The following is a 23,621-nucleotide window of genomic DNA, read 5'->3' as shown; positions in this document are numbered from 1 at the left end:
GATTTTAATAGTTGCTGTTGGTACAACATCCCCGATGCACTTGCTAATAAACTCACTCACCGAATCAGAGTATATATTAATGTTGTTGTTCAACGCTATCCGGAACATATCCCAGTCTACGTGATCGAAGCAATCTTGAAGCGTGGAATCAGATTGGTCGGACCACCATTGAACAGACCTGAGCACGGGCGTTTCCTGTTTTAGTTTCTGTCTATGGGCTGGGAGCAACAAAATGGAGTCGTGGTCAGATTTTCCGAAAGGAGGGCGAGGGGTGGCTTTGTATGCATCGCGGAAGTTACAATAACAATGATGCAGAATTTTCCCAGCCCTGGTCGTGCATTCGATATGCTGATAAAATGTAGGGAGCCTTGTTTTCAGATTAGCCTTGTTAAAATCCCCAGCTACAATAAATGCAGCCTCAGGATATGTGGTTTTCAGTTTACATAGAGTCCAATGAGGTTGAGGTTGAGGTGTCTGCTTGGGGGGGTGTACACAACTGTGATTATAATCAAAGACAATTCTCTTGGGTTCCTGTATGTTGTTTTGATCACGTCACGACTCGTTATTCATAAGGCATACACCCCCGCCCTTCTTCTTACCAGAGAGATGCTTGTTTCTGTCGGCGCGATGTGTGAAGAAACCAGGTGTCTATAACGTATGACCCATGTTTCCGTGATACAGAGAATGTTACAATCTCTGATGTCTCTCTGGAATGCAACCCTTGCTCGGATTTCGTCTACCTTGTTGTCGAGAGACTGGACGTTGGCTAGTAGTATACTCGGAGCAGTGGGCGATACTCGGAGCGGTGGACCAGAAGACCGCTCCGTCTGGCCCTTCTGCGGCGCTGTTGTTTTGGGTCGCCTGCTGGGATCCAATCCATTGCCCTGGGTGGTGGCCCAAACAGAGGATCTGCTTCGGGAAAGTCGTATTCCTGGTCGTAATGTTGGTAAGTTGATGTTGTTCTTATATCCATTAGTTCCTCCCGGCTGTATGTAATGAGACTTAAGATGTCCTGGGGTAACAGTGTAAGAAATAATACATTAAAAAAATAAAAATACTGCATAGTTTCCTAAGAATGCGAAGCGAGGCGGCCATCTTTGTCGGCGCTGGAAGATGTTTCATAGCTTCTTGCATCAGTAGTACAGTTGATGTTTAAGCATGTATTGTAGAGTATGTTGGAAGCAGTGTTAGGGTTGTATAATAAGGTGTGGAGGACTGGGGTGATACCTGCTGGATGGAAAAGTGAGGTGGTGCTGCCGTTTGTAAAATCAGGTAAAGATCCCGCTAGGGTGGGCAATTATAGGCCTATCGCTCTGACATCCAACGTATACATTTATGGAAAAGATGATAGTGAGTAGGATGATGTATCTCTTGAAAGTCAGTGGTTTGATGAGTGAAGCACAGAGTGGGTTTCTGGAAGGGGAGGACTGCCATGGATGCCATGGTGACAGTTAGTACAAAGATAGCCAAGGACCTGACAAAAAAAGAGGTGATGAGTGTTGTGCATTTTGACATTGAGAAAGCTTATGATACCATGTGGAGGGAATGCCTGTTGATCAAGTTGAGTCATTGGCTGACTTCTGTATAACTGGATCATGGACTTCAATTGAGTCCTACGGATGAGGGTGGGGTCAGAGTTGTCAATGTGGTTTGAAGTGGACAATGGTACTCCTCGGTGATGTGTTAGTCCGGTGTTGTTCACCCTGATGGCTTGATGACATATTTAAGGATGTGGGACAGGGAGTGGGTGTGGCCTTCTATGCCAATGTTGGGGTTGTAGAACAGAGGTGGGCATGTGAAATATGTGATGAGGAAGATGCAAGAAGCTATGGGAGTTGTGGAGGATTGGTTTCTAACATAGGGGTTTAGGATGTCTGTGGCCAAGTCCTGCTTTATGGTGTTTTCAAGAAGGAAGATTAAAGATGTTAGACTGCACATACAGTAGGTAGCTGTCTGAGTTTAATTGATTAGGTATGTAGTTTGTTGAGGCTTACTTGGAAGAGACATATTGAGTATATTTTAATTAGGTATAGGAAGGTGCTGAACCTCATCAGGGTAGTGGCAGGATATGATTGGGGGTCGGATAGAGAAACACAGTTGTATATGTACCAGGTATTGGTCAGGTCATCTTTGGATTATGGGTGCTTTGTATATGGATTGGCAGCCAAAACGGTGCTGCAGCGCCTGGGTATGAAGTGGTCAATGGCCTTGAGATTGTGTGTGGGAGCCTTTAGGATAACACATGTTACAGGTGAATAGTGGGGATCTGCCACTGAGGATAAGGCGGGACAAACTTGCATTAGCGTACTGGGCGAGGTTGAAAGGGAGTTCAGAAGGACATCATGCGGTCATGGCAACTGGGGAATGCTGGGAGAAAGGTGGGGGTAAGCAGAGGGCGTTTGGGTCAACAATCGGGCTAAAGGTGGTAGAATATGGACTGGGGGAGAGAGAGATAGGGCCGTCAATTGCATTCGGGAACGTTCCTCCGTCGCTGTTTCCGAAACCAAGTGTAGATGTGGACATGATTGAGGGCAGGAGAGAACGGGGTGAGGACGTTAGACGGTGTGTGGAGATATACTGTATATAGATACTCGGTTTTATTCATTTTTAAGGATATATACAGATGTTTCAAAGGATTCAGTCAGTGGTAGGGTGGGGCAGGGGTGTATATCCCAGATTTCAATATTCGAGTATGCAAGCAGTTAAATGATTACGTGTCAGTATATTGCGGCTAAGTTGATGGTCATGATTATAGGTCTGAGATGGGTGGAGGAGGTGAAACCTGAGTGGTGATCTGCTCTGATTCAGCTGCAGTGTTGAGCAGTGTGAAGACATTGCTTCGATCACGTGGACTGGGATATGTTCCGCATAGCGCCGGACAATAACATTGATGAATATGCTGATTCGGTGAGCGAGTTTATTAGCAAGTGCATCGGTGATGTTGTACCCACAGCGTCTATTAAAACATTCCCCTACCAGAACCCGTGGATTGATGGCAGCATTCGCGCAAAACTGAAAGGGCAAACCACTGCTTTTAATCAGGGCAAGGTGACTGGAAACATGACCGAATACAAACAGTGTAGCTATTCCCTCCGCAAGGCAATCAAACAAGCTAAGCGTCAGTATAGAGACAAAGTAGAGTCGCAATTCAACGGCTCAGACACGAGAGGTATGTGGCAGGATCTACAGTCAATCACAGACTACAAAAGGAGAACCAGCCCCGTCGCGGACCACGATGTCTTGTTTCCAGACAAACTAAACAACTTCTTTGCTTGCTTTGAGGACAACACAGTGCCACTGACACGGCCCGCTACCAAAACCTGCAGACTATCCTTCACTACAGCCAACGTGAGTAAAACATTTAAACGCGTTAACCCTCGCAGGGCTGCCAGCCCAGACGGCATCCCCAGCCATGTCCTCAAAGCATGCACAGACCAGCTGGCTGGTGTGTTTACGGACATATTCAATCAATCCTTATCTCAGTCTGCTGTTCCCACATGCTTCAAGAGGGCCACCATTGTACCTGTTCCCAAAAAAAGCTAAGGTAATTGAGCTAAACGACTATCGCCCTGTAGCACTCACTTCCGTCATCATGAAGTGCTTTGAGAGACTAATCAAGGATCACCCTACCTGACACACTAGACCCACACCAATTTGCTTACCGCCCCAATAGGTCCACAGACGACGCAATCGCAATCACATTGCACACTGCCCTAACCCATCTGGACAAGAGGAATACCTATGTAAGAATGTTGTTCATCGACTACAGCTCAGCATTTAATGCCAAATGCCAAATTTTTGCCAAATTTTACACACGCGGTGGTCTTTGGTCGAGTTTACTTGACTACCAGACTAAACTACAGACTGAATGTTTCGGTGTAGTCTATCTTCTTCACTCATTCTGGTGTTGTAGTTTTAAACCATTTGTCAGACGTGTAGCCACCGCTCCATGCTGTCTGGTCTCTATTTAAATTCCAACCATTTCAACATGTGGACCACGTCCTCACGTTCTCTGGTCTAATGTAAATTTCGTCACGAGTCCTTTTATTCTTGAGTAAAAATGGGGCGTTCCATTACGCCAACACAATTTCTGTGCTCACTTGATCATGGTTACTGACTGAGCAAAAGTTTATATGAAAAACAATTCTCATTTGGAAGGCTAAAATCACATTGTTATCTTCACAAAAATATTCTTAAACTTAATAATTTATTTTATACAACATTAGATGCAAACCTGATAACTAGAACGTGTACACCTTCAGAGTTGCAGTTGTCTTGTTATACTATCCGTAATGATATCACAAAATAATAAATGATATCTTTTAGTTCCCACAGCCCTCCACAAAGAAAGAATTGATAAGCTTCCTGGGAATGGCGGGGTACTACCGTGCTTTCTGTAAAAAGTTTTCGGTAGTAGTGTCCCCACTGACCAATCTGTTGAAGGCCAAGGTTGAATTTATCTGGTCCACCCAGTGTCAAGAGGCATTTGATGCAGTTAAGGCTCTTTTGTGTTTGCCACCTGTGTTGGTAGCACCAAATTTTGGGAAACCTTTCAAATTGCAGGTAGACGCCAGTCAAATCGGTGCTGGGTCTGTGCTTCTCCAGGAGAATGATAACAATGTTGAGTGTCTAGTCAGTTTCTTCTCCCGGAAATTGAACAAGTATCAGCAAAACTATTCTGTAATTGAAAAGGAGGCTTAGGTCTCATTTGGGCTTTACAGCACTTCGAGGTCTATGTTGGTTCTGGTTTGACCCCTTTAACTGTGTTCACTGACCACAACCCACTTATTTTTCTGAGGTCCCTGCAAAATCCCAACCAGCGCCTGATGCGTTGGGCTCTGTTCTTGCAACCATTCAACCTTGATATTAGACACATTAGTGGTAAGGATAATATCATTGCTGATGCTCTGTCCCGTGCTCCTTTAACCTAGTTTGTATCTTCTCTCTGCTGACCCCTACGGGCTGTCTGCGCCTCTTTCCTCTTAAATTGCTCCCCAGGTACCAGGGCTGCTGAGTTTGAGGGGCGGACAGTCAGTTGGAGGACACGGGGCCACTACTAGGAGCCGGGACTGGTATCCTTTTTTTCTTTTGGGGGAATTTTATTGTTGTGAATATGTTTGGGCCAAAATGTGGGTTTTAAGGAGGGGGGTGTCACGGCACCTTTGCAGTGCAGGGGCGGTTCCTCCTGCAGGCAGAGGAGTGTCGTTAGTGATTGGAGTCACCTGGGCTCAGGGTATTTAAACTGCTTCACTAATCTCTCTCTCTCTCTCTGCTCCTCCAGGTATGATCCTGTTTTGTTTGTTCCTTTGTAGTTGTGCATAGTTTTCACTCAGTCATATTCACACACACAGATTCATGCATCCCTGCACTTTACATACACCTTACATTATGATACTTTCACACCTCATTCCGTTTTCTTTGTTTAAAGTTAATAGATTGGTTTACAATAAAGAACCTTTTTGATTGGCCTATACCTGTTGTTCGCGTCCCCTCATTTTTGCCACAGGCTATGAGCCGGCCTCTCATGGTCAAAGATGAGAATCACGGACTGGTCCCCCGAATGCCGATGGACCTGTTTTCATGTTCTCTCTCGTGTCATAGTCCCTGTGGTCTGGGACGTAGATGTGGACATTCACCAGGCTCTGGAGAGGGAACCCTCTCCCACTACCTGTCCTCCTGAGCGTCTCTACGTTCCCATGGGGATAAGGATGCGACTGTTGACCTGGGCACACACATCTCTCATCGCTGGACATCCTGGGATCACCTGTACTATACAATCACTCTCCGAAAAGTATTGGTGGCCCACCTTGAAGCAGGACGTTACTCGCTATGTCAACTCCTGTTCTGTGTGTGTCCAAACTAAGTCTCCCCGACATGCTTCAGCAGGGAAACTCCATCCCGTGACAGATCTCCCCTCTGACGGTTTCACCACCATTCTGGTGGTTGTAGACAGATTTTCTAAATCATGGCAGTTTATTCCTCTCTCTGGTCTCCCTACCTCTCTTCAGGTCGCTGAGGCTCTGTTCCGGCAGGTCTTCCAGCATTATGGCCTTCCGGAGGACATTGTCTCCGACGTGTGTGTGTGTGTGTGTGTGTGTGTGTTTGTGTGTGTGAGAGAGACAACAACGTACAGTACCAGTCAAAAGTTTGGACATATTTTGATTTGTTTAACACTTTTTGGCTTACTACATGATTCCATATGTGTTATTTCATAGTTTTGATGTCTTCACTATTATTCTACAATGTAGAAAATATTAAAAATAAATAAAAACCCTGGAATTAGTAAGTGTGTCAACTTTTGACTGGTACTGTGTATATAGCCATAATATGACATTTGAAATGTCTCTATTCCTTTGGAACTTTTAAATGTAATGTTTACTGTTATTTTTTTTGTTTATTTCACTTGCTTTGGCAATGTAAACATGTTTCCCATGAGAATAAAGACCTTTGAGAGAAGACAGGCTATGTGCGCACTGCCCACCAAATGAGGTGGAAACTAGGCTGCACTTCCTGACCTCCTGCCAAATATATGACCATATTAGAGACACATTTCCCTCAGAATACACAGACCCACAAAGAGTTCAAAAACAAACCCAATTTTGATAAACTCCATATCTATTGGGTGAAATACCACAGTGTGCCATCACAGCAGCAAGATTTGTGACCTGTTGCCAAAATAAAAAGGCAACCAGTGAAGAACAAACACCATTGTAAATACAACCCATATTTGTTTTTATTTTCCCTTTTGTACTTTAACTATTTGCACATCGTTACTACACTGTAAATAGACATATGACATTTGAAATGCCTTTATTCTTTTGGAACTTCTGTGAATGTAATGTGTACTGTTAAATCAAATCAAATCAAATCAAATTTATTTATATAGCCCTTCGTACATCCGCTGATATCTCAAAGTGCTGTACAGAAACCCAGCCTAAAACCCCAAACAGCAAGCAATGCAGGTGTAGAAGCACGGTGGCTAGGAAAAACTCCCTAGAAAGGCCAAAACCTAGGAAGAAACCTAGAGAGGAACCAGGCTATGTGGGGTGGCCAGTCCTCTTCTGGCTGTGCCGGGAGGAGATTATAACAGAACATGGCCAAGATGTTCAAATGTTCATAAGTGACCAGCATGGTCGAATAATAATAAGGCAGAACAGTTTAAACTGGAGCAGCATCACGTCCAGGTGGACTGGGGACAGCAAGGAGTCATCATGTCAGGTAGTCCTGAGGCATGGTCCTAGGGCTCAGGTCCTCCGAGAGAGAGAAAGAGAGAAAGAGAGAATTAGAGAGAGCACACTTAAATTCACACAGGACACCGAATAGGACAGGAGAAGTACTCCAGATATAACAAACTGACCCTAGCCCCCCGACACATAAACTACTGCAGCATAAAGAGACAGGAGGGGTCAGGAGACACTGTGGCCCCATCCGAGGACACCCCCGGACAGGGCCAAACAGGAAGGATATAACCCCACCCACTTTGCCAAAACACAGCCCCCACACCACTAGAGGGATATCTTCAACCACCAACTTACCATCCTGAGACAAGGCTGAGTATAGCCCACAAAGATCTCCGCCACGGCACAACCCAAGGGGGGGTACCAACCCAGACAGGAAGATCACATCAGTGAATCAACAGTGAGTTAACTTTTATTGTTTATTTCACTTTTGTTCATTATCTACTTCACTTGCTTTGGCAATGCTAACATGTGTTTCCCATGCCAATAAAGCCCTAAATGACATTGAATTGAAAGAGAGAGATAAAGCCCTTGAATTAAATGGAGAGAGACTTGAATGGCTAGACTCAGTCTGTCCTCGCCCATCGGGTTTATCATTGGCTGTTGCGTGATTCCAACCGTCGGAGTCTGCGCAGTGAACACAGCACTGAAATTCAAATATTGAACAGATCTGTTTGTTAAAAAAAGAAGGAACGAACGACGCGTCTGCAGAAACAGCGGCTGAGAAGCTGTCCGCGTTTAGTATATTAGGATAGATAAACGACGATTATTCAGTATACGTTAGCTAAATCAATAGATTTGAACAAAGACACTCTTATCGGAATGGATCCGTTTACCGAGGTGAGTGCAGTTTGTTTCTAGCTAACTGCCATGGCCAGCTAACGATAACGTAACGCGTTAGCCAACAAAACATTATTTCTTGTTGCATTGCATAAAGATGGTAATTCTTTGTTTGATAGTCACTGTCAAACCCATATTTGTGGAACTGAAATAATGTTGTAAAACCTGGATTCAAAACAACGTTCGTTACGTTAAATATCTAACGTTTGTGTGGTAACGTTAGGTAGCTAACTTTAACTGGTAGTAACGTTTGGGACATAACATTGAAAGTATTGGTTGGAGTCAAACTAATGCTTGTTCTTCAACAAATGTGAATTTAAATATCTTAACTAGTGTAGCTGGGTAACTTTAGCTTAATTCAAATGTATGACGTTAACTGAAAGTTGTTGGAAACGTTGCTAACGTTAGATAGCCAAGTCAAATAGTATAGAAGTGACATCTAAACCCTGACACCTTCCATACGTATATTATTTTATAGCTAATGTTAGCCTGCTACCTTTCCTCTTCATAATTCATAATACTGTACTAAAATTGCATGCTAGCACAAGGCAGTCAGTCAGATGATTGTCATCTTGTCAAAAAACCTCAGCCCCTCCCCTAACGTGCGAGCAGGGAGAGAGGAATCTGAGAATACTACAATTCCCTTAATAGGTAATGAATGGATTCCTTGGTCAACTACAGTATGAAGAAGAGAATAGTATGAATACAGTAATGTTTTCCACCTTCATTTCCAAACAACATATGTCTGTCAATTTCCCTTTCTGATGCACTCTGTCAGCTTTATCAATTTTACCAAATGTGCCAGGAGTGAGTGTATATTTCATTTTTTTAAAGTCACTCAAGTTAGGAACTAAGTGTGTTTCATAACAACACTGATATAGCAAAAAAGCAGTGGCTGGCAGCAAAATCCATAAAATGTCAATTCCAACCAATAGAAATGCCTGGGAGATTTCAAATCCAGTAGCCACAACACGTCAGAAGTGGCTCATTCCTGAGGAATGACACACACACTTTAACAAGTTTTCCACACATCCTGGCTGGGTGTGAGACGTGTAGGCAACTGAAACAGGCAGGAATGTGTTGAGTCTTGCACTGTAGCAGCCAGGGCAATAAATCATGCCTCAGGACTGTTTGCCTTAAGCTGGGAGGCCAGCTAGGGTTTTGGTGTTCAGATGAGAACTGACAGGAGAGGAGGAGGCCAGGGAGGAGTGTAGAGACAACTGCAGCCCTATCTCCCCCAGACCTAGTCGTTTTTCTTGACCCTATGACATGGACTAAAACTTATTCACTATTTTAAAGCTATAGACCACTGCAATCCACTGCTCAATATGGGTGCAATAGCAGAAAGGAAAACTTAGTAAAATGGCACAAACTTAAGTTTACAATGTTGTGCAATGTCCTTCTCTTTTATCTGTGCAAGTCAGTGCTGTACAGATGGTAAGTCCGGCTACTCCTGAGTTATGTTCTTATTAGATTAATTTAAATTAGAAGAAAAAAAGCAAGAAATGGTGTAGACACTGCTTTTAATTGCAAATGTGTTACATTTTCTAATAACATGCTTTTTTACCTGCTCAGAAACTCCTGGAGAGGACCCGTGCTCGCAGGGAGAACCTGCAGAAGAAGATGGCAGAGAGACCCACTGCTGCTAACAGACAGATGGCCAAGCGAGCTAGGGAGCCTCTTGCTGAGACCTGCAACAGCCTGGTCACAGTGCCTGTCATCGAAAAAGGTACGATCTTACTCATTTATTCTCAATATGACACAACATAATTTCTCAATACATTCATTTTCTAGCCCTGTGATCGCTCTGGCTGCGATAGTAAGTATTGCATTGATGGGAATCGTTTTAATTTAACCCTTAGATGTCTCCATTAGCCTTTAGGACACATATGTCAGAGTCAAGGCCCGCGGGCCACATCCGGCCCGCAAGAAGGTTTTTTACGGCCCCTGGGATGATCTTGATTTATTATTAGAACCGGCCCGCAGCAAGCCGGCAGCCCGCAGATCTTTTACACGCACCAATACTACATTTCCCACAATGCAAAGGTGACGCACCGAGCAGTAGGCTGCTTCATTTCAATATTTATTGGCACAGCAGTCGTCAGCATCACAGTAAAATTAACTTTCAGATACCCATCAAAAATGGCAAAACGGAAGGTGGATACTGAGAACCGGGGGTTTCAAACAAGGTGGGAGTCGGAGTATATGTTCACGAAGGTAGCTGGAAAACCTGTGTGTCTTCTGTGTGGAGAAAGTGTGGCGGTACTGAAAGAGTATAATCTGAGACGACATTATGAAACGAAACACGCGGACACACACGCGGACGCAACTGTCAAGGCCAGTTTTATTTTGGCAGAAGAGATCGCTAAATCAGCCCGGCCATTTACGGAGGGGGATTTCATCAAAAACTGCATGATTAAAGTTTGTGACGAAGTTTGCCCAGAAAAAAGGCAACTCTTTTTAAATGTGAGTCTGAGCAGAAACACCATTGCCGAGAGAGTAGACCAGTTGTCCATCAATCTAAAAGAGCAGCTTGTGAAAAAGGGAAAAGATTTTATTGCATATTCCTTGGCTGTGGATGAGAGCACCGACATTTCTGACATTGCCCAGTTGTCAATTTTCATCCGCGGAGTGGACTCCAACCTAAGCGTGACAGAGGAGTTTTTGGCTTTACGTCCTATGCATGGCACAACTACGGGGCATGATTTGTATGAAGAGGTGTCAAGATGTGTAAATGAGATGGAGCTGCCTTGGGAAAAACTCGTGGGTTTGACAACCGACGGAGCACCTGCGATGTGTGGACACAGGAGCGGACTGGTGGCGAAGATACGGGAAAAGATGCAAGAGGAAAACGCGACAGGTGAGCTGACAGCTTATCATTGTATCATACACCAGGAAGCGTTGTGCGGTAAAGCCTTGAAAATGGAGCATGTAATGAGCATCATCACGCGCACAGTTAACTTTATCAGAGCCAAAGGTTTGAATCACCGCCAGTTCAAGGCATTTCTGACGGAGTTAGAAACGGAGCATGGTGATTTGCCTTATCACACAGAGGTGCGATGGCTAAGCCAGGGAAAGGTGCTTCAAAGATGTTTCGAGCTTCGTGAGGAGATTTGTCTGTTCTTGGACAGCAAAGGGAAAGACACAACACAACTCCGAGACGAAATGTTTCTGTGTGAAATGGCTTTTCTGTGTGACATTACGAGTCATCTGAATGCAATAAACTTGCAGCTGCAGGGTCGGGATCGTGTCATCTCTGATATGTACAGTACAGTGAAGGCATTTAAAACCAAACTGACTCTGTGGGAGACGCAGATGCGGAAAGAAAATTTGAGCCACTTTCCCAGCTGCCAGACCATGAAAGAGAAGCTCTCTACCAGTGCGTTCCCGAGCACACAGTTGGCTGATAAAATAGGTATGCTTGCCGCTGACTTTCGACGCCGATTTGCTGACTTTGAAGCACAAAAAAGCAGGTTGGAACTGCTCGGTAACCCATTTGCTGTTGACGTGGAAAGCTCACCACCAAACCTCCAAATGGAGTTGATTGACCTCCAATGCAATGATGCACTGAGGGCAAAATATGCGGCAGTGGGTGCTGCGGAGTTCGCCCGTTTCCTCCCCGGCACAATGCCCCAGCTGCGCATCCAGGCTGCTCAAACGTTGTCTATGTTTGGCAGCACATACCTGTGTGAACAACTGTTTTCTTTGATGAACCTGAACAAAACATCACACAGAAGTCGACTTACTGCTGAACACCTCCACTCAATTCTGAGGATTTCTTCAGCTCAGAGCCTTACCCCGAACATTGATGAACTTGTGGAAAAGATGGGACACCACCAAGTATCACCCTCAACCTCAAACAAGTGAACATTACTGTGCAATCACATATTTAGAGTTTTTACTCAGTTCAAGTTTAAAAGTTAAAATTTAATATTTGTTTTCACTGCATGTTACTTCTCCTTAAACAAAGTGTTGTTTTTGATTAATAGATTTTTGCACTTTATTTTTTTGTATTTCAATCCAATTATATTTTAAAAATATTTCAGTTGAGTGGATGATAGAAAATTGCTATTATTGTTTTTTCTTTGAAGTAAATTTAGCCCACTTTTGCTAAAATAGAAAATATAGTCTACTGATGGTGCCTTGAATACCGGTTTCTTTCATTTAATGTTCATGTTATGGGGATATTTATATAAAGGAAATTTGTCTTTTGTGTCTGTTGAAAATTAAAGATTACTGACAGAGCCATAAGAAAATATTGTTTTATTTATCTGATCATATTGTAATATATTTGTTAGGTTTTCAGTAGGTTCAATTAGGTTCACTAGACTATATGCGTCATTTAAAATTTTTTCAATGAACATTCGAACAGTCCGGCCCTTGTCTTGTAGCTGATTTTTTTATTTGGCCCTCCGTCCATTTGACTTTGACACCCCTGCTTTAGGAGGTGGTTGAACTTCATGCCCTGCACATGTATGGCTTTCCATACCTGAAGCTTGACCTTTGAATCAACTCACTGAGAATTATCTGTTCAAATCAAGTCGGTGGGATGGGTCTATGGCTGAAGCTTTCCCTAGGCTGTATTCAAATATAGACACAATTGTGAAGTTTTAGATCGTCTGTTTATGTATATTTGTGAGCTTTAATATGGTACTCAAGGTAAATACTTAAATATGAATTTTGTGGATTGGAAATCTCCCACTGTAAACTTAACTTATGGTCTTTCTCACTTGACCCCCCCAGCCCCTCACACATCCAGCAAGCCCTCTCCCTCAAAGCGGAGTCGTTCAGGTGAACTTGGCCAGCCCACCATGATTGGCGAGGAGAACAGGGAGCCTTCAATGACTTCTCGCACCCTGACCCCTACTCTGACTGACCCCCAGACTGACCGGAAGCCCCCAACGGGCCCAGCCAGCGTCCGCTCTGCCGCCTCTTTGGAGAGGGTGGCTGTCCGTCCTCCTGCTCCCGTTCCTGAACCAGAGCCCATGTTGGCAGCACAGCATGTCCCAGAGCAGGCCAGGGAGGTAGCACGCTCTGCCCCAGAACCAGAGAAGGTGGCTGTGAGTGCTGCTCCACAGCCACAGAGGACCAAGAATGTGGAGGTGGTGCCTGCTAGCCCGGTTCTTCAGGGGAACCGAGAAGCGCAGAGGGAGGCTCCCACCTCCTCTACCCCTGCTGCCATGAAGTCTCGCCTGGCCAGACTGGCTGAACAAAGGCAGTACTGGGATTCTGAAGGTAAGGCACGTGGCCTGTTGACTAGCTAGATAATTTCATTTGCACATGTAGCACCTGCTTAACCTTTATAGATCACCTGAAAACCAACATTTTTACACAACAATATCAGTTTGGAATTAGACTCCTACAATCATATTAACAATCATATTAAAAGCATATTTGTTTTTGCCTGACAAATATGAATGCCCATGTTTTTCCCGTCGAAGGTACCTCTGAGATTCGAGACATCCCAGCAGCCCTGTCCCCAGTAAAGAACCAGACCCACCCTAGGCAGGCTCTGGCCCCGGTCCCCACACCTGTCCCTGCTGCTGCATCCTCAGAAGCCCCCGTGGGCAGGAAGGGTCGCCTGGCCAACCTTGCTGCCAGCATTGGGTCCTGGGAGGACGACCTCAGCCACGCCGCCCCTCGTACCAGAGACCATGCACAAGGGAACCCTGGTAGTGTCAGTATCGCCACCCCTGCTTGGAGGAGAGAGGCAGGTATCAAACCCATCTCTGTGGCTGCAGACCGGACACAAATAAGTCAGTCCACAAACAGCAAGCCTTTTCTGGACTCCAACCAGGCGAGTCATAATGCGACAGTTGGCTTGGTTATTAATCATGATGTACGTAACTTTTGTGAGTAATATGTCCTCCCATGGGAGAGGCTGATTCTACAGAGGCATTTTGGATGTGAAAATGATTCAAAGTAGAAATGAAGATAGGAAGTGGTGATGCTTTGCAAGAAAGCAGTGTGCAGTAACAAGTTATTTTAAATAGTTTGGTTAATAAATTTCCCTCTTGCATTTCTTCAGCAGCCTTTCAACTCCCCAGTCAAGTCCACCGGAGTGGTTCCCCCCAGCCACCAGAAGACTGAAGTACCTGAAGCCAGACCAGCTAGACAGACTAGCAGAGGTCTCCCCTCTCCTTTACCCAGTCCCCAGAGGAGTTGCCAGGGTAGAGCCTCAGCCTTTACACCCAGCTCCCAAAAAGGTGCTCCCTCACCTGTGCCTCAGAGCCCCCTGAAGAACCAGGCCCTGTCCCGGGCCCTGGAGGTCAATGCCAGCCCCAAGAAGTCAGAGCTCCCTACACAGCCCTCGAACACTGGGTCCTCTGTCCTGCAGACCAGGGAGAGGTTCACCAAGGAAGCCACCCCGGCCACTCCCCTGCAGCAGAGAGGCACCACAGGAGCAACTGGAACTCCAAGTGAGCTAGAATGAGCACTCAATTTAGCTTTTTCTTTTTCCTAAGCTGAAGTTGACAACTTATTAGGTGGTTCTAAAATATCAGATGTTTTAATATGCAGTCTCTGCTCATTTGTCTGTTGCTGTCCACTTCCATTGTCCTCACAAGAGTTACTAAATATTTTTCTGTTTCCAACAGGTGTCAAGTCGTTCGTGGAGCGTTTTGGGGAGAGGTGCCAGGAGCGCTCCGGCCTGAGTTCCACTGATACCAGCCATGGAGCTGCCGCTCATACTCCAACCGTAGTAAACTCGTCTGGGGCAGGCCTGGTTGGTCATACCCCTGTGGTGAGCCATTCTGGAACCCCCAACACCAGGCTGGTGCAGGAGAGGCTGAGAGCTGCCCAGTTTGCCAACACCACCACCGCTGACCTTGCACAGAAACAGAAACTGGTACGTACAGTTCACTTTATTTGCTCAGACCTTCTGCCTTAATGTCTTTAGTTTTGCCTTTGTACAGCACTTTGGCATTTTATTTTTCTAAGCTCTTTTTGTATTACACATGTAATTATGACATTTGTTTTGTGACCAGACTGTTGACAAACTGATGAAACATCGTCATTTCCTTGTTCTTTATTGCAGGAGCGCGAGTCGGAACTGGCTCAGATTCGTAACCGGTTCCAGAAAGGGAACAACATTTGGAAGATCAAGGATGAAGAGGCAGACACCAAGAGAAACACAGAGGCCAAGGTTGGTGGTGAAGTATATTTCTTTTGACCACGCTTGGAACAAAAATTTAATGTGCAGACTGTTGTATGATGGATGACTGCAAAGCAATTAGGAAGGAAATGTTAAATTATCCTGTAATAATTATTCTCAGGATCTGATTGAGCAGCCTGATGAGCAAACCGCTTCCCCTCTGGATAGCCTGAATTCAGCACCCAAAAAACCCAATGTACCTGCTGCCACCAACCCAACCTCCAGCCCTGTGAAGCGAGTTGAATTCTCAGTGGAGGAATCAGGTACTGTACTTACTGAGTATTCTACTTGATCATACTAACTTGGCTTTCGAATAGTACACTTATCATAAAAATTAGTCTTTGGATGCTTGAATCGGTTGCAAGTTAGTGTTTTAATGTCCTATGGTTTCGGTCAACAACTAACTTAATTAGAGCAGTCCTTACAATCGAAGTTCATACCGTTGGCGTCACTATATAATATTCCACTCACGATTGTCTCACTGCAGACGAAGATGTGAGTCATGAGCTAGAGGTGAACGTGGACCAGTCCATCAACTCTGATGTGATCAACGGGATCTTTGACGGGCTCCATGACCAGAGCGAGGTGCAGAGTGGTGAGGAGGAAGATGAATTGAACATCTCCTCTATGTCCATCCTCACCCCCTTCTCTGAGACTGTGGCTGCTGTGGTCAAGAGCCCAGTGAAGATGATGGTGAGTTAAAGTACAAAGCTGGAAACAACTTAAAGCATACAAAGTAGTAAAATCTTCCAGCCATTTAATGTCTTGGGGACGTATTAAACTGCTTTTTAATGCCAGCTTGTCATATTTTATTTGCGCCCATGGACTAGATATAATGTTATGGCGAATTATGTATTTTTTGGGGTCAACCTAATTACTTTCATGTATATCCCTGCCCAGATGTCAACCCCAGCCAGTTCGTTCAACGCTAAGAGCCTAACTCCTGACAGTGTTTCCAGACCCAGTAAGTTCCAGAGGGCTCGCATGCTCCGGGCTGGGTCATCAGACAGGCTAGAGACCGATGATGGCCACAACCTGCCCTACAGGTAACCAACCAGTTAAAGCCCATACCCAAACTCTAATGTAGCTGGCTGAGCTTCACCCCTTCTACTGATACATCAACAACTTTAATTTGAATTGGATTTAGTTTCACTGAGTTCAAGAGATGGCTAGTGCTGGGAATTGCCAGGGACCTCGCGATACGATATTTCCATGATACTTAGGTGCTGATATGAATTGATACTATTGCCATTCTCACAATTCTGTGTGTATTGTGATTGAATATTGCGATTTGATTTTCCAAACATATTGCTCACTGTCTGCTGCAGAGAGAGCATGAGCAAACGCATTTTGATCAGTCAGTGAAATGAAAGTGCTGAAAATGTTGGCTCGCTATTTAACGAAGATGGGGGAACGAACTATAGGAGGAAAATACTGGCGTTTTGGTGCAGGTACAGCCGACTAGTGCAAGCTAACGCTACCTACAGTAGCAAACTTGTTTTAATATATTTTCTTTCAAATCTAGATTTTGAGTCCAATATCGAAATCGTCCAAAAATAATATTGCCGTATATAACGATCGATTTTAGTCTTTACGTATGTTTTCCTTTCTCTTCCAGTATTGATGCGTACAGGTCGACCAGAATCAAGGAGAGTACGGAGAGGCCTCGTGTGAGGCAGGTCATCGTGAGGAAGGAGGATGTGTCTCGTAGAGCAGCAGAGGAACCCAGGAGCCAAGGACACACCAACATCAAACAGAAGATGAAGGTAAAGGCATGAACAGACCGGTAGGATTGTTGAGCGTCTGCCGGCCAAGAGTACTTAGCACCTCTGAACAGAGTGCCGGCTGTAATTTGCACATATGGTCCCTATAACACGCCGTGCTGACAGCAAGCAAACGAATGGTCCCGTACTGTGCAGACCAACAGTCTGGCTGGATAGAAACAGACTCGACCACAATGCCAGCACAAGAACAATTCCGGTGTCATACTGTGAGAAGGATCTCACTCTGTACAAAAACCTGATTTCATAGAATCAAGTATCTTTCTCCCTCATTCCGTGTAGGTTCTTCTGACCACTGATGTTGATTTCCTCATTCCATGTGACCAATGAGATGTCTTCTTTCTGATTCCTTGTAGGTTCTGACCAATGAAATAAACCTGCAGCAAACAGTGATCAGCCAGGCTAGCCAGGCCCTGAACTGCTGTACTGATGAGGAGCATGGGAAAGGCTCGCAGGTGGAGGCAGAGGCGGAGAGGCTTTTGCTTATAGCCAGTGAGTTCCCATTCCACCCCTACAACATGGGTGGACATACTGACAGCCAATCCCAATTTGCTCCATACCCCCTGGGGACCTGCTGTTATATCTTGAGATTATCTACATGCATTTCGCATTAACATTGCATTCAGTTTTCTTATCAGTCTTATATTCTTATCTCCCTCCAGCTGAGAAGCGGGGGGCCCTGAAGGCAGAGCTGGACTGTCTGAAGGGAGAGGGTCCTAGCGGTCAAATGGGGCAGGGTGGGGACATGGGGGTCACAGCCTCCAAGGGATCCATCTCCCTCCTGGAACTACGACTGCCCCTCAAAGCTGACTTTGTCTGCTCCACTGGTAACAATCCAGGTAGAGACCCAACACAACAATTGTTACTTGGTTATCTCAGTATTTATTTATTTTAATTATGATGGATATTTTTTGTAATTTGCCTGCAACCAAATTGCTTTTAAGGGACAAAGTTCTTGATCTCCTGTTTCCCACATTGTGCTGTCAAAAACAAGATCCAAATGTACATTGCTCAATATACTTCATGTATAGTGTGTTAGACTGAAATCATTAAGTTTTCTATTGTATGTGTTTATTCAAGAGTGGTCCAGCCATTACTTCTTCATCATGATCCGTGCTGGAGCTGAGAATACAGTTGCTACTCCCCTAGCCAGCACACGTAGCGCTATCAGTGGAGACGCGATCACCTTCTCTACCAAGTTCACCATGTGAGTTAAACTACACACATTCTCTCTCTGGAATTCTGTAGAATAATACCACTCATGTCCTGTTCTAATGTCTTTATCTGGCTTCCATTTTAGGCCTGATGTCTCTAATGAATTTGCAATTGATATTGAGGTTTACTGCCTGGTGAGTTTTTGCTACTTTCGGCAAATGCAGATATTGTTTGAGGAGGTCTCTTGACTTCTTTGATCTGGGATATTACTCTAACCCTGGTGATTTCGTCAGGTGCAGAAGCGTGAGTTGAACCCTGACAAGAGGAAGAAGCCCAGCAAGTCAAAGGTAGTTATATTTTATCAAATGTGCCATAACAAACTACAAATCAGTTTATTGAATGTTGGAACTGAGTATAGTCTTGTATCTTGGCTGCTAGTTTCTGCTTGAATACACTGCCATTGTTATGCATCAGAATATGCACGTAGAGCCACTTTCAAATGATGTCCTGTCTCTAAGATGAGATGGTGTGTGTTCAGATACTCTGGAGCCATTTTCACAAGGCCCACTAGTTGTGCTTGTCTGTAGGGACTGATTTTAAACCCCCATTCACATTTTTGTGTGGGTGTACTGTAATGTTACTACTCGGTAGTAGAACACATCTAATGCTGGTGTTACCAGGCCCTGGGCCTGCTGCTGCCAAATACACACACTAGGCCTGCAGGCTCTACTTTTCATTCCACACAGTGAAGGGTCCCTTTTGTAGGATGGAAGGCTTTGTTCACAGCTGGCAATGCAGTTGGCTTAGTCAGTGATTTGAATTACCCATTCACTTGTTTGTGTCCCAACGTAACCTCTTCTGAAACTGAATCGCTGTTTCTCTTTCTAGGCCATCACTCCCAAGAGGTTCCTCGCCATCACTGTAAGCTTTCATTCTTACCAACCTCTAAAACAGACCGTACTGCCTTGTGGTCATATGCGGAATATTTTAACACATCGGATCTGTTATGGGGGCGATAAGTAGGAATGATTGCCACATGAGAAATGTAGACTTGCATCGGTGAATGCATTATAGTAATATTCTGTTACTGTGTAGATTATGCTGTCATGCATGTTGTATGCACAGCCAGCCATCTTGTAAATTATTCAAAACATGCCTCTCTTTCTAACATATCTGGCTCGCTGCTCCTGTAGAAGAGCAGTCTGACTCCAGGTAAGGATACTTTTTCGGTTGATGAATTTGAACCCTGATGTCTTACTGTGCTTGTTTAAATTATTCTGCTGCTAGTGAATATTTTTTTGAAGGTTTTACTTGCAGTTGTGATGTGTGGTTGTCTCACCTACTTAAGTTGAACTTATTGTTGCAAGTCTCTGGATGACGATAATGTCTGCGCAATTACAAAAACATTGCTGAAACATCCTCCTAATGCTCTTTGCAGTGGTGGCCAGTCCTGGGGGCCCTAATGCAGTACGAACCAGTAACTTTGTCCTGGTCGGGTCTCACAAGCTAACGCTAGCCTCTATTGGGAAAAACAAGTTCTCATTGGAGAAGGTAAAATCCATAGACCTTTTACATAAAAATATATAATATTAATGTTCTAACTCATTTGCTTTCACTGTTGTACAATGCAGTCACTTCCATTATATCCTGAATTCACCCTCTATTTCCAGTTTGGCTGTATCTCTGCACACAATGCCAGCTAATGTCTAGTGTAGTCGTAGGGGGGGGGGGGGGGGGTAACATTTCTAGCGTTTGGAACTGACAGGGAGAAAGACCTCCCATTCTGAGGTATTTTTCTTTTTTTCCCCCACCTGTCTGTGTGCTACCTGCCAGACTCTGACACTCATTCACTCACACATACCTTGTTTCTCTCTTAGATCAAATATGAAGGCATTGAAAGAGCGCTTCTCAGAGATATGTTTCACAGCAAGGTTGCTAATCGATCCACGACCACTTTAATATTTTGGGGTTTGTGACATAATGTGGTTCTGTTGTGGCACCATCTAACATTTCTAACCTCAATCTACAAGTTGGTTGGTATTGTTGTAAGGACAATAAGTTCTGCTGGATGTTTTTTGGGGTGTTTCAGGCAGTGTCCAGTTAATGTATTTCACCATCCAATTGAATCTTCTCTACAAGAAGACAAGTCTTGCTTTTCAGTCTAAAGCCCGATTAACACAATCTGTCCTGTCACCTGATGAAAGCATTTTGTGTTGGTAGTCTTACAGCTGAGGACTGTTACATGTCCTGTGTAATCTGTAGGTGCCTTTCCTGTGCCCCTTGGAGGGACACCTCTACCTGAAGATGCAGTGTGAGGTGGGCTCCTTGGTGGAGGAGAGAGGCTTCTTGGTGAGTACACACTGGCTTTGAACGCGGGGCCCCTGCACACCTCAAGACTGTTGGCCTGCTGAGCTAAATCGTATCAATCAATGAAATGTATTTATCAATCCCTGTTTACACAGTAATTGTCAGTGTGTTTATAGGAACCCTGCTTAGACCACAGAGGAAGCAGAGACCAAGCCTAGGCATTCATGTCTTCATGTCTCAGTCAAGGTTTATTACACAAGCAGTTTCAATAGCTTCCTTCTGTTTTTCAGACAATGTTTGAGGATGTGAGTGGGTTCGGAGCATGGCACAGGAGATGGTGTGTCCTGTCAGGATACTCTATCTCCTACTGGACCTACCCTGATGATGAGAAACGCAAGGTAAGAGAAGACGTGGAAGCCAACCTGCCTCTGATCACTATTATTGGAGCCTTTATTCTTGAATGAATAGCCATGTGAGCCTCATTTCAAAATACTGTAGGACTCCAGTGGAAATCAGCCTTCAAGCTTTATTTAGGTAATTCTTGAGTTTTAATGTACCCGTATGCCAATTCATGTTGCCTCCAATTAGTAGCTTTTTATATTTTAATTTTCAATTTATTTCTTTGGGCGGATCCATGTCTTTCTAGAAGCCAATTGGACGCATCAACTTGGCCAACTGCACCAGTTGTAAGGTGGAGCCAGCCAACAGGGAGTTCTGTGCCCGGCCCAACACATTTGAGCTGATCACCGTCCGGCCTCAGAGAGAGAGTGACATAGAGACGCTCGTCAGCCAGTGTAAAAACACAATGTGTGTCACCAAGTAAGTCTCTGGTCGAAGTTGCCATCGCACTGTGTTTTGTAGGCAAATACCTTGCGTGAAGAATGTTGGCTGATTTTGATATTTAATGTACTTGACCCCAAGTTTCCTATTTTTTGCACTCTTCTCCCTGAAGTCATGCACTTGTTTACTCCCTTCAAAGATTTTAAAACAATTGGATTGGAGTAGGCAGTGTCTAGTATTAACGTATTTCTTAAACCAATCCAATGCCTTCAAATCCTTCAAGGAAGTTTACGAGTACACACTTAAGGGAGAAGGAAACTGAATTGGACTTGGGTCTCTGTTCCTGTATACTGAAACACATGACTCTTTCCGTGTACCTGCAGGAACTGGCTGTGTGCCGACACCAAGGACGAGAGGAATGTGTGGATGCAGAAGCTCAACCAGATTCTAGTGGACTTGCGCATGTGGCAGCCAGACTCCTGCTACAGGCCTGTTTGAGCACAGAGCCCCCGCCTGGACCCGAGGTTAACACCCTGAATGGCTCTGGGTCTTATATGGACTGTCACTATCAGTGACACGATGACTAAGTGCAATACAGTATGAAAGTTATTGAATAAGATTTTTAAATAGATTTATTTTTTAGAGGTGCTTCAAGACAGTTTAAGTTTGGGATGGGCAACTGGTGGATCAATCCCCCCTCAACTCAGTCAGGGTCTCAATTTACTGTTGAGAGTTATAGTAGACTATACAAGGTGTCATTTGTGAATCAGCAGTTTTTATCTTGTCAGTCACTCGATTAGCCCGCGTCAGCTAACATTTATTTAGATTGGTAAGTTAGTCTAGCCAGCTATCTAAACTTGTGGTAGTCATAGTCGAATTACAGTCTGGGGGGGACCCCCATTGAATTTGTTAGTCACTTTCACTCAGATGGCACATTACCTGCAAACATTTCTTTCCGACCATGGCAAAATGTGTAGAATTGCAGGAAATTAACTAAAACATTTTCTCTCCTCTGTCAAAAAGGCCGCTAAAATGTTTTGCTCGCAAGGTCGCTGCATGTGTGGTTATGGATGTGGGTACTCAGACCTGTGAGCACTGCGGCCCCTCTTGATGAGTTTAGATTTTGTGGCCCCCACCCACATCGAAGTTGCCCATCCCTGGTTTAAGTTATGAGTGCGAGAGAGATCAATAAAGCTGTACTTTAGTAGATATTACAGTATTGACAAGGGCTGCTGGTGCTTTTACATAATCCATGCTGACCCTGTATTTTCTATGCATTTCCAACGTGTTGAGGCCATACTACCAACTTTGAGAGAATTTTGAGACGGTTGAATTTTGGTTTTCTGTGCTGTTACTCACATGATCAAACTCCTGACGAGATGTGGCTTTTTCAGTTGAATCTGTTGTCTGATTTGATGAACATTATTAAATATTTAACTTTGTCACACCCAATTCTAGAATAATCTGCGTCAGTGCCAAGGTGATGCACCAGAATTTTCTCTATATACATACATGTGAATGCTCCTCTTTCTCATAGTATTGGGAGAATGGCATGATTTGGAAGCACTGTTGAACAACCATAAGAGGATTTTAGATTTAGCCGCACACTTATCCACTCCAATACCCTTCTTGTTTTGCTGTTCCCCTTTTCTGCTTTGAAATCTTAACTATAGCTAATCTTGTATTTATCATGTTGCACACTCTGGAGGTCAATGAGACTACGGAACGAGAACCCTTAATATTGTTTTATGTTGATGTTTTATTTTTGTGTACATGTTTTAAATGGTTACAGTTAAACTGGGTGTGGGTCAGCAGATAATGAGTATTTTACCACCATTGTATTGTAATGGTGAACTTTGACAGTTGATGTTATTGCAATAACCTATGGGCACATTTCTATTCTGATTTTAGTTTAGCTATGCACTGTCATGAACTGCAAAGCTTATTCTCAGTCCAAGTTTTAAGCATGTGCTTAGAGGACTGAGTGCATCACCTTTTTGTGCTTTTACATGGATGTTTTGGGTGGAAATAGTATGTCTTATCTACCCATTAATTAATGGACAAGGTTAATTTTCCACATGTTGGCAGTTCTATTATATCCTCTGATCTGTCCTGTCTTTCATTGGCACAACAAGCACTCCAAATATTCCTGATGTACTGGTAATTCTGAAACGATGAGACTTAAATAAATGCCAGCTTTAACCAAAATAGAGTTTTGTTTCAAGACGATTAGGGTTGCATTTGAAAGGTACTTTCTGGTGTTTTAGACCATATGTAGCATGTCAATCTAAAATTGGCTATGAAGGTTGAGAAATATTTCAGTGTTTGTTAAATTGTACATGGTCACTTCCAAAACCTATCTACACT

General features: G+C 44.1%; 1 protein-coding gene across 3 annotated transcripts; it reads left to right on the top strand.

The window, feature by feature from the left end:
- The first annotated feature begins 7,867 nt into the window (after positions 1–7,867).
- On the top strand, positions 7,868–23,462 carry LOC110488143 (anillin). Of its 3 annotated transcripts, none has more exons than XM_021560179.2 (23): positions 7,868–8,078; positions 9,654–9,807; positions 12,822–13,313; positions 13,520–13,875; positions 14,110–14,497; positions 14,675–14,925; positions 15,115–15,222; positions 15,353–15,494; positions 15,719–15,924; positions 16,132–16,277; positions 16,850–16,997; positions 17,369–17,504; positions 17,675–17,851; positions 18,093–18,219; positions 18,313–18,361; positions 18,461–18,514; positions 19,056–19,088; positions 19,361–19,379; positions 19,606–19,718; positions 20,430–20,516; positions 20,765–20,872; positions 21,121–21,293; positions 21,638–23,462. In XM_021560179.2, the coding sequence occupies exons 1-23, from the start codon at positions 8,061–8,063 to the stop codon at positions 21,750–21,752; spliced, it is 3,600 nt and encodes a 1,199-aa protein (XP_021415854.2). In that variant the 5' UTR covers positions 7,868–8,060; the 3' UTR covers positions 21,753–23,462. The 3 variants fall into 3 exon arrangements, with proteins under 3 accessions (XP_021415854.2, XP_021415855.2, XP_021415853.2); XM_021560180.2 differs by having other exon boundaries at positions 14,107–14,497; positions 18,467–18,514; XM_021560178.2 differs by having other exon boundaries at positions 7,869–8,078; positions 14,107–14,497.
- Positions 23,463–23,621: the final 159 nt, after the last annotated feature.

The sequence above is a fragment of the Oncorhynchus mykiss genome, chromosome 32 (genome assembly GCF_013265735.2).
Source record: "Oncorhynchus mykiss isolate Arlee chromosome 32, USDA_OmykA_1.1, whole genome shotgun sequence".
Taxonomy (NCBI): Eukaryota; Metazoa; Chordata; class Actinopteri; order Salmoniformes; family Salmonidae; genus Oncorhynchus; species Oncorhynchus mykiss.
The sequence above is the reverse complement of the archived record's forward strand: the minus strand, read 5'-3'. Positions and strand labels throughout refer to the sequence as shown.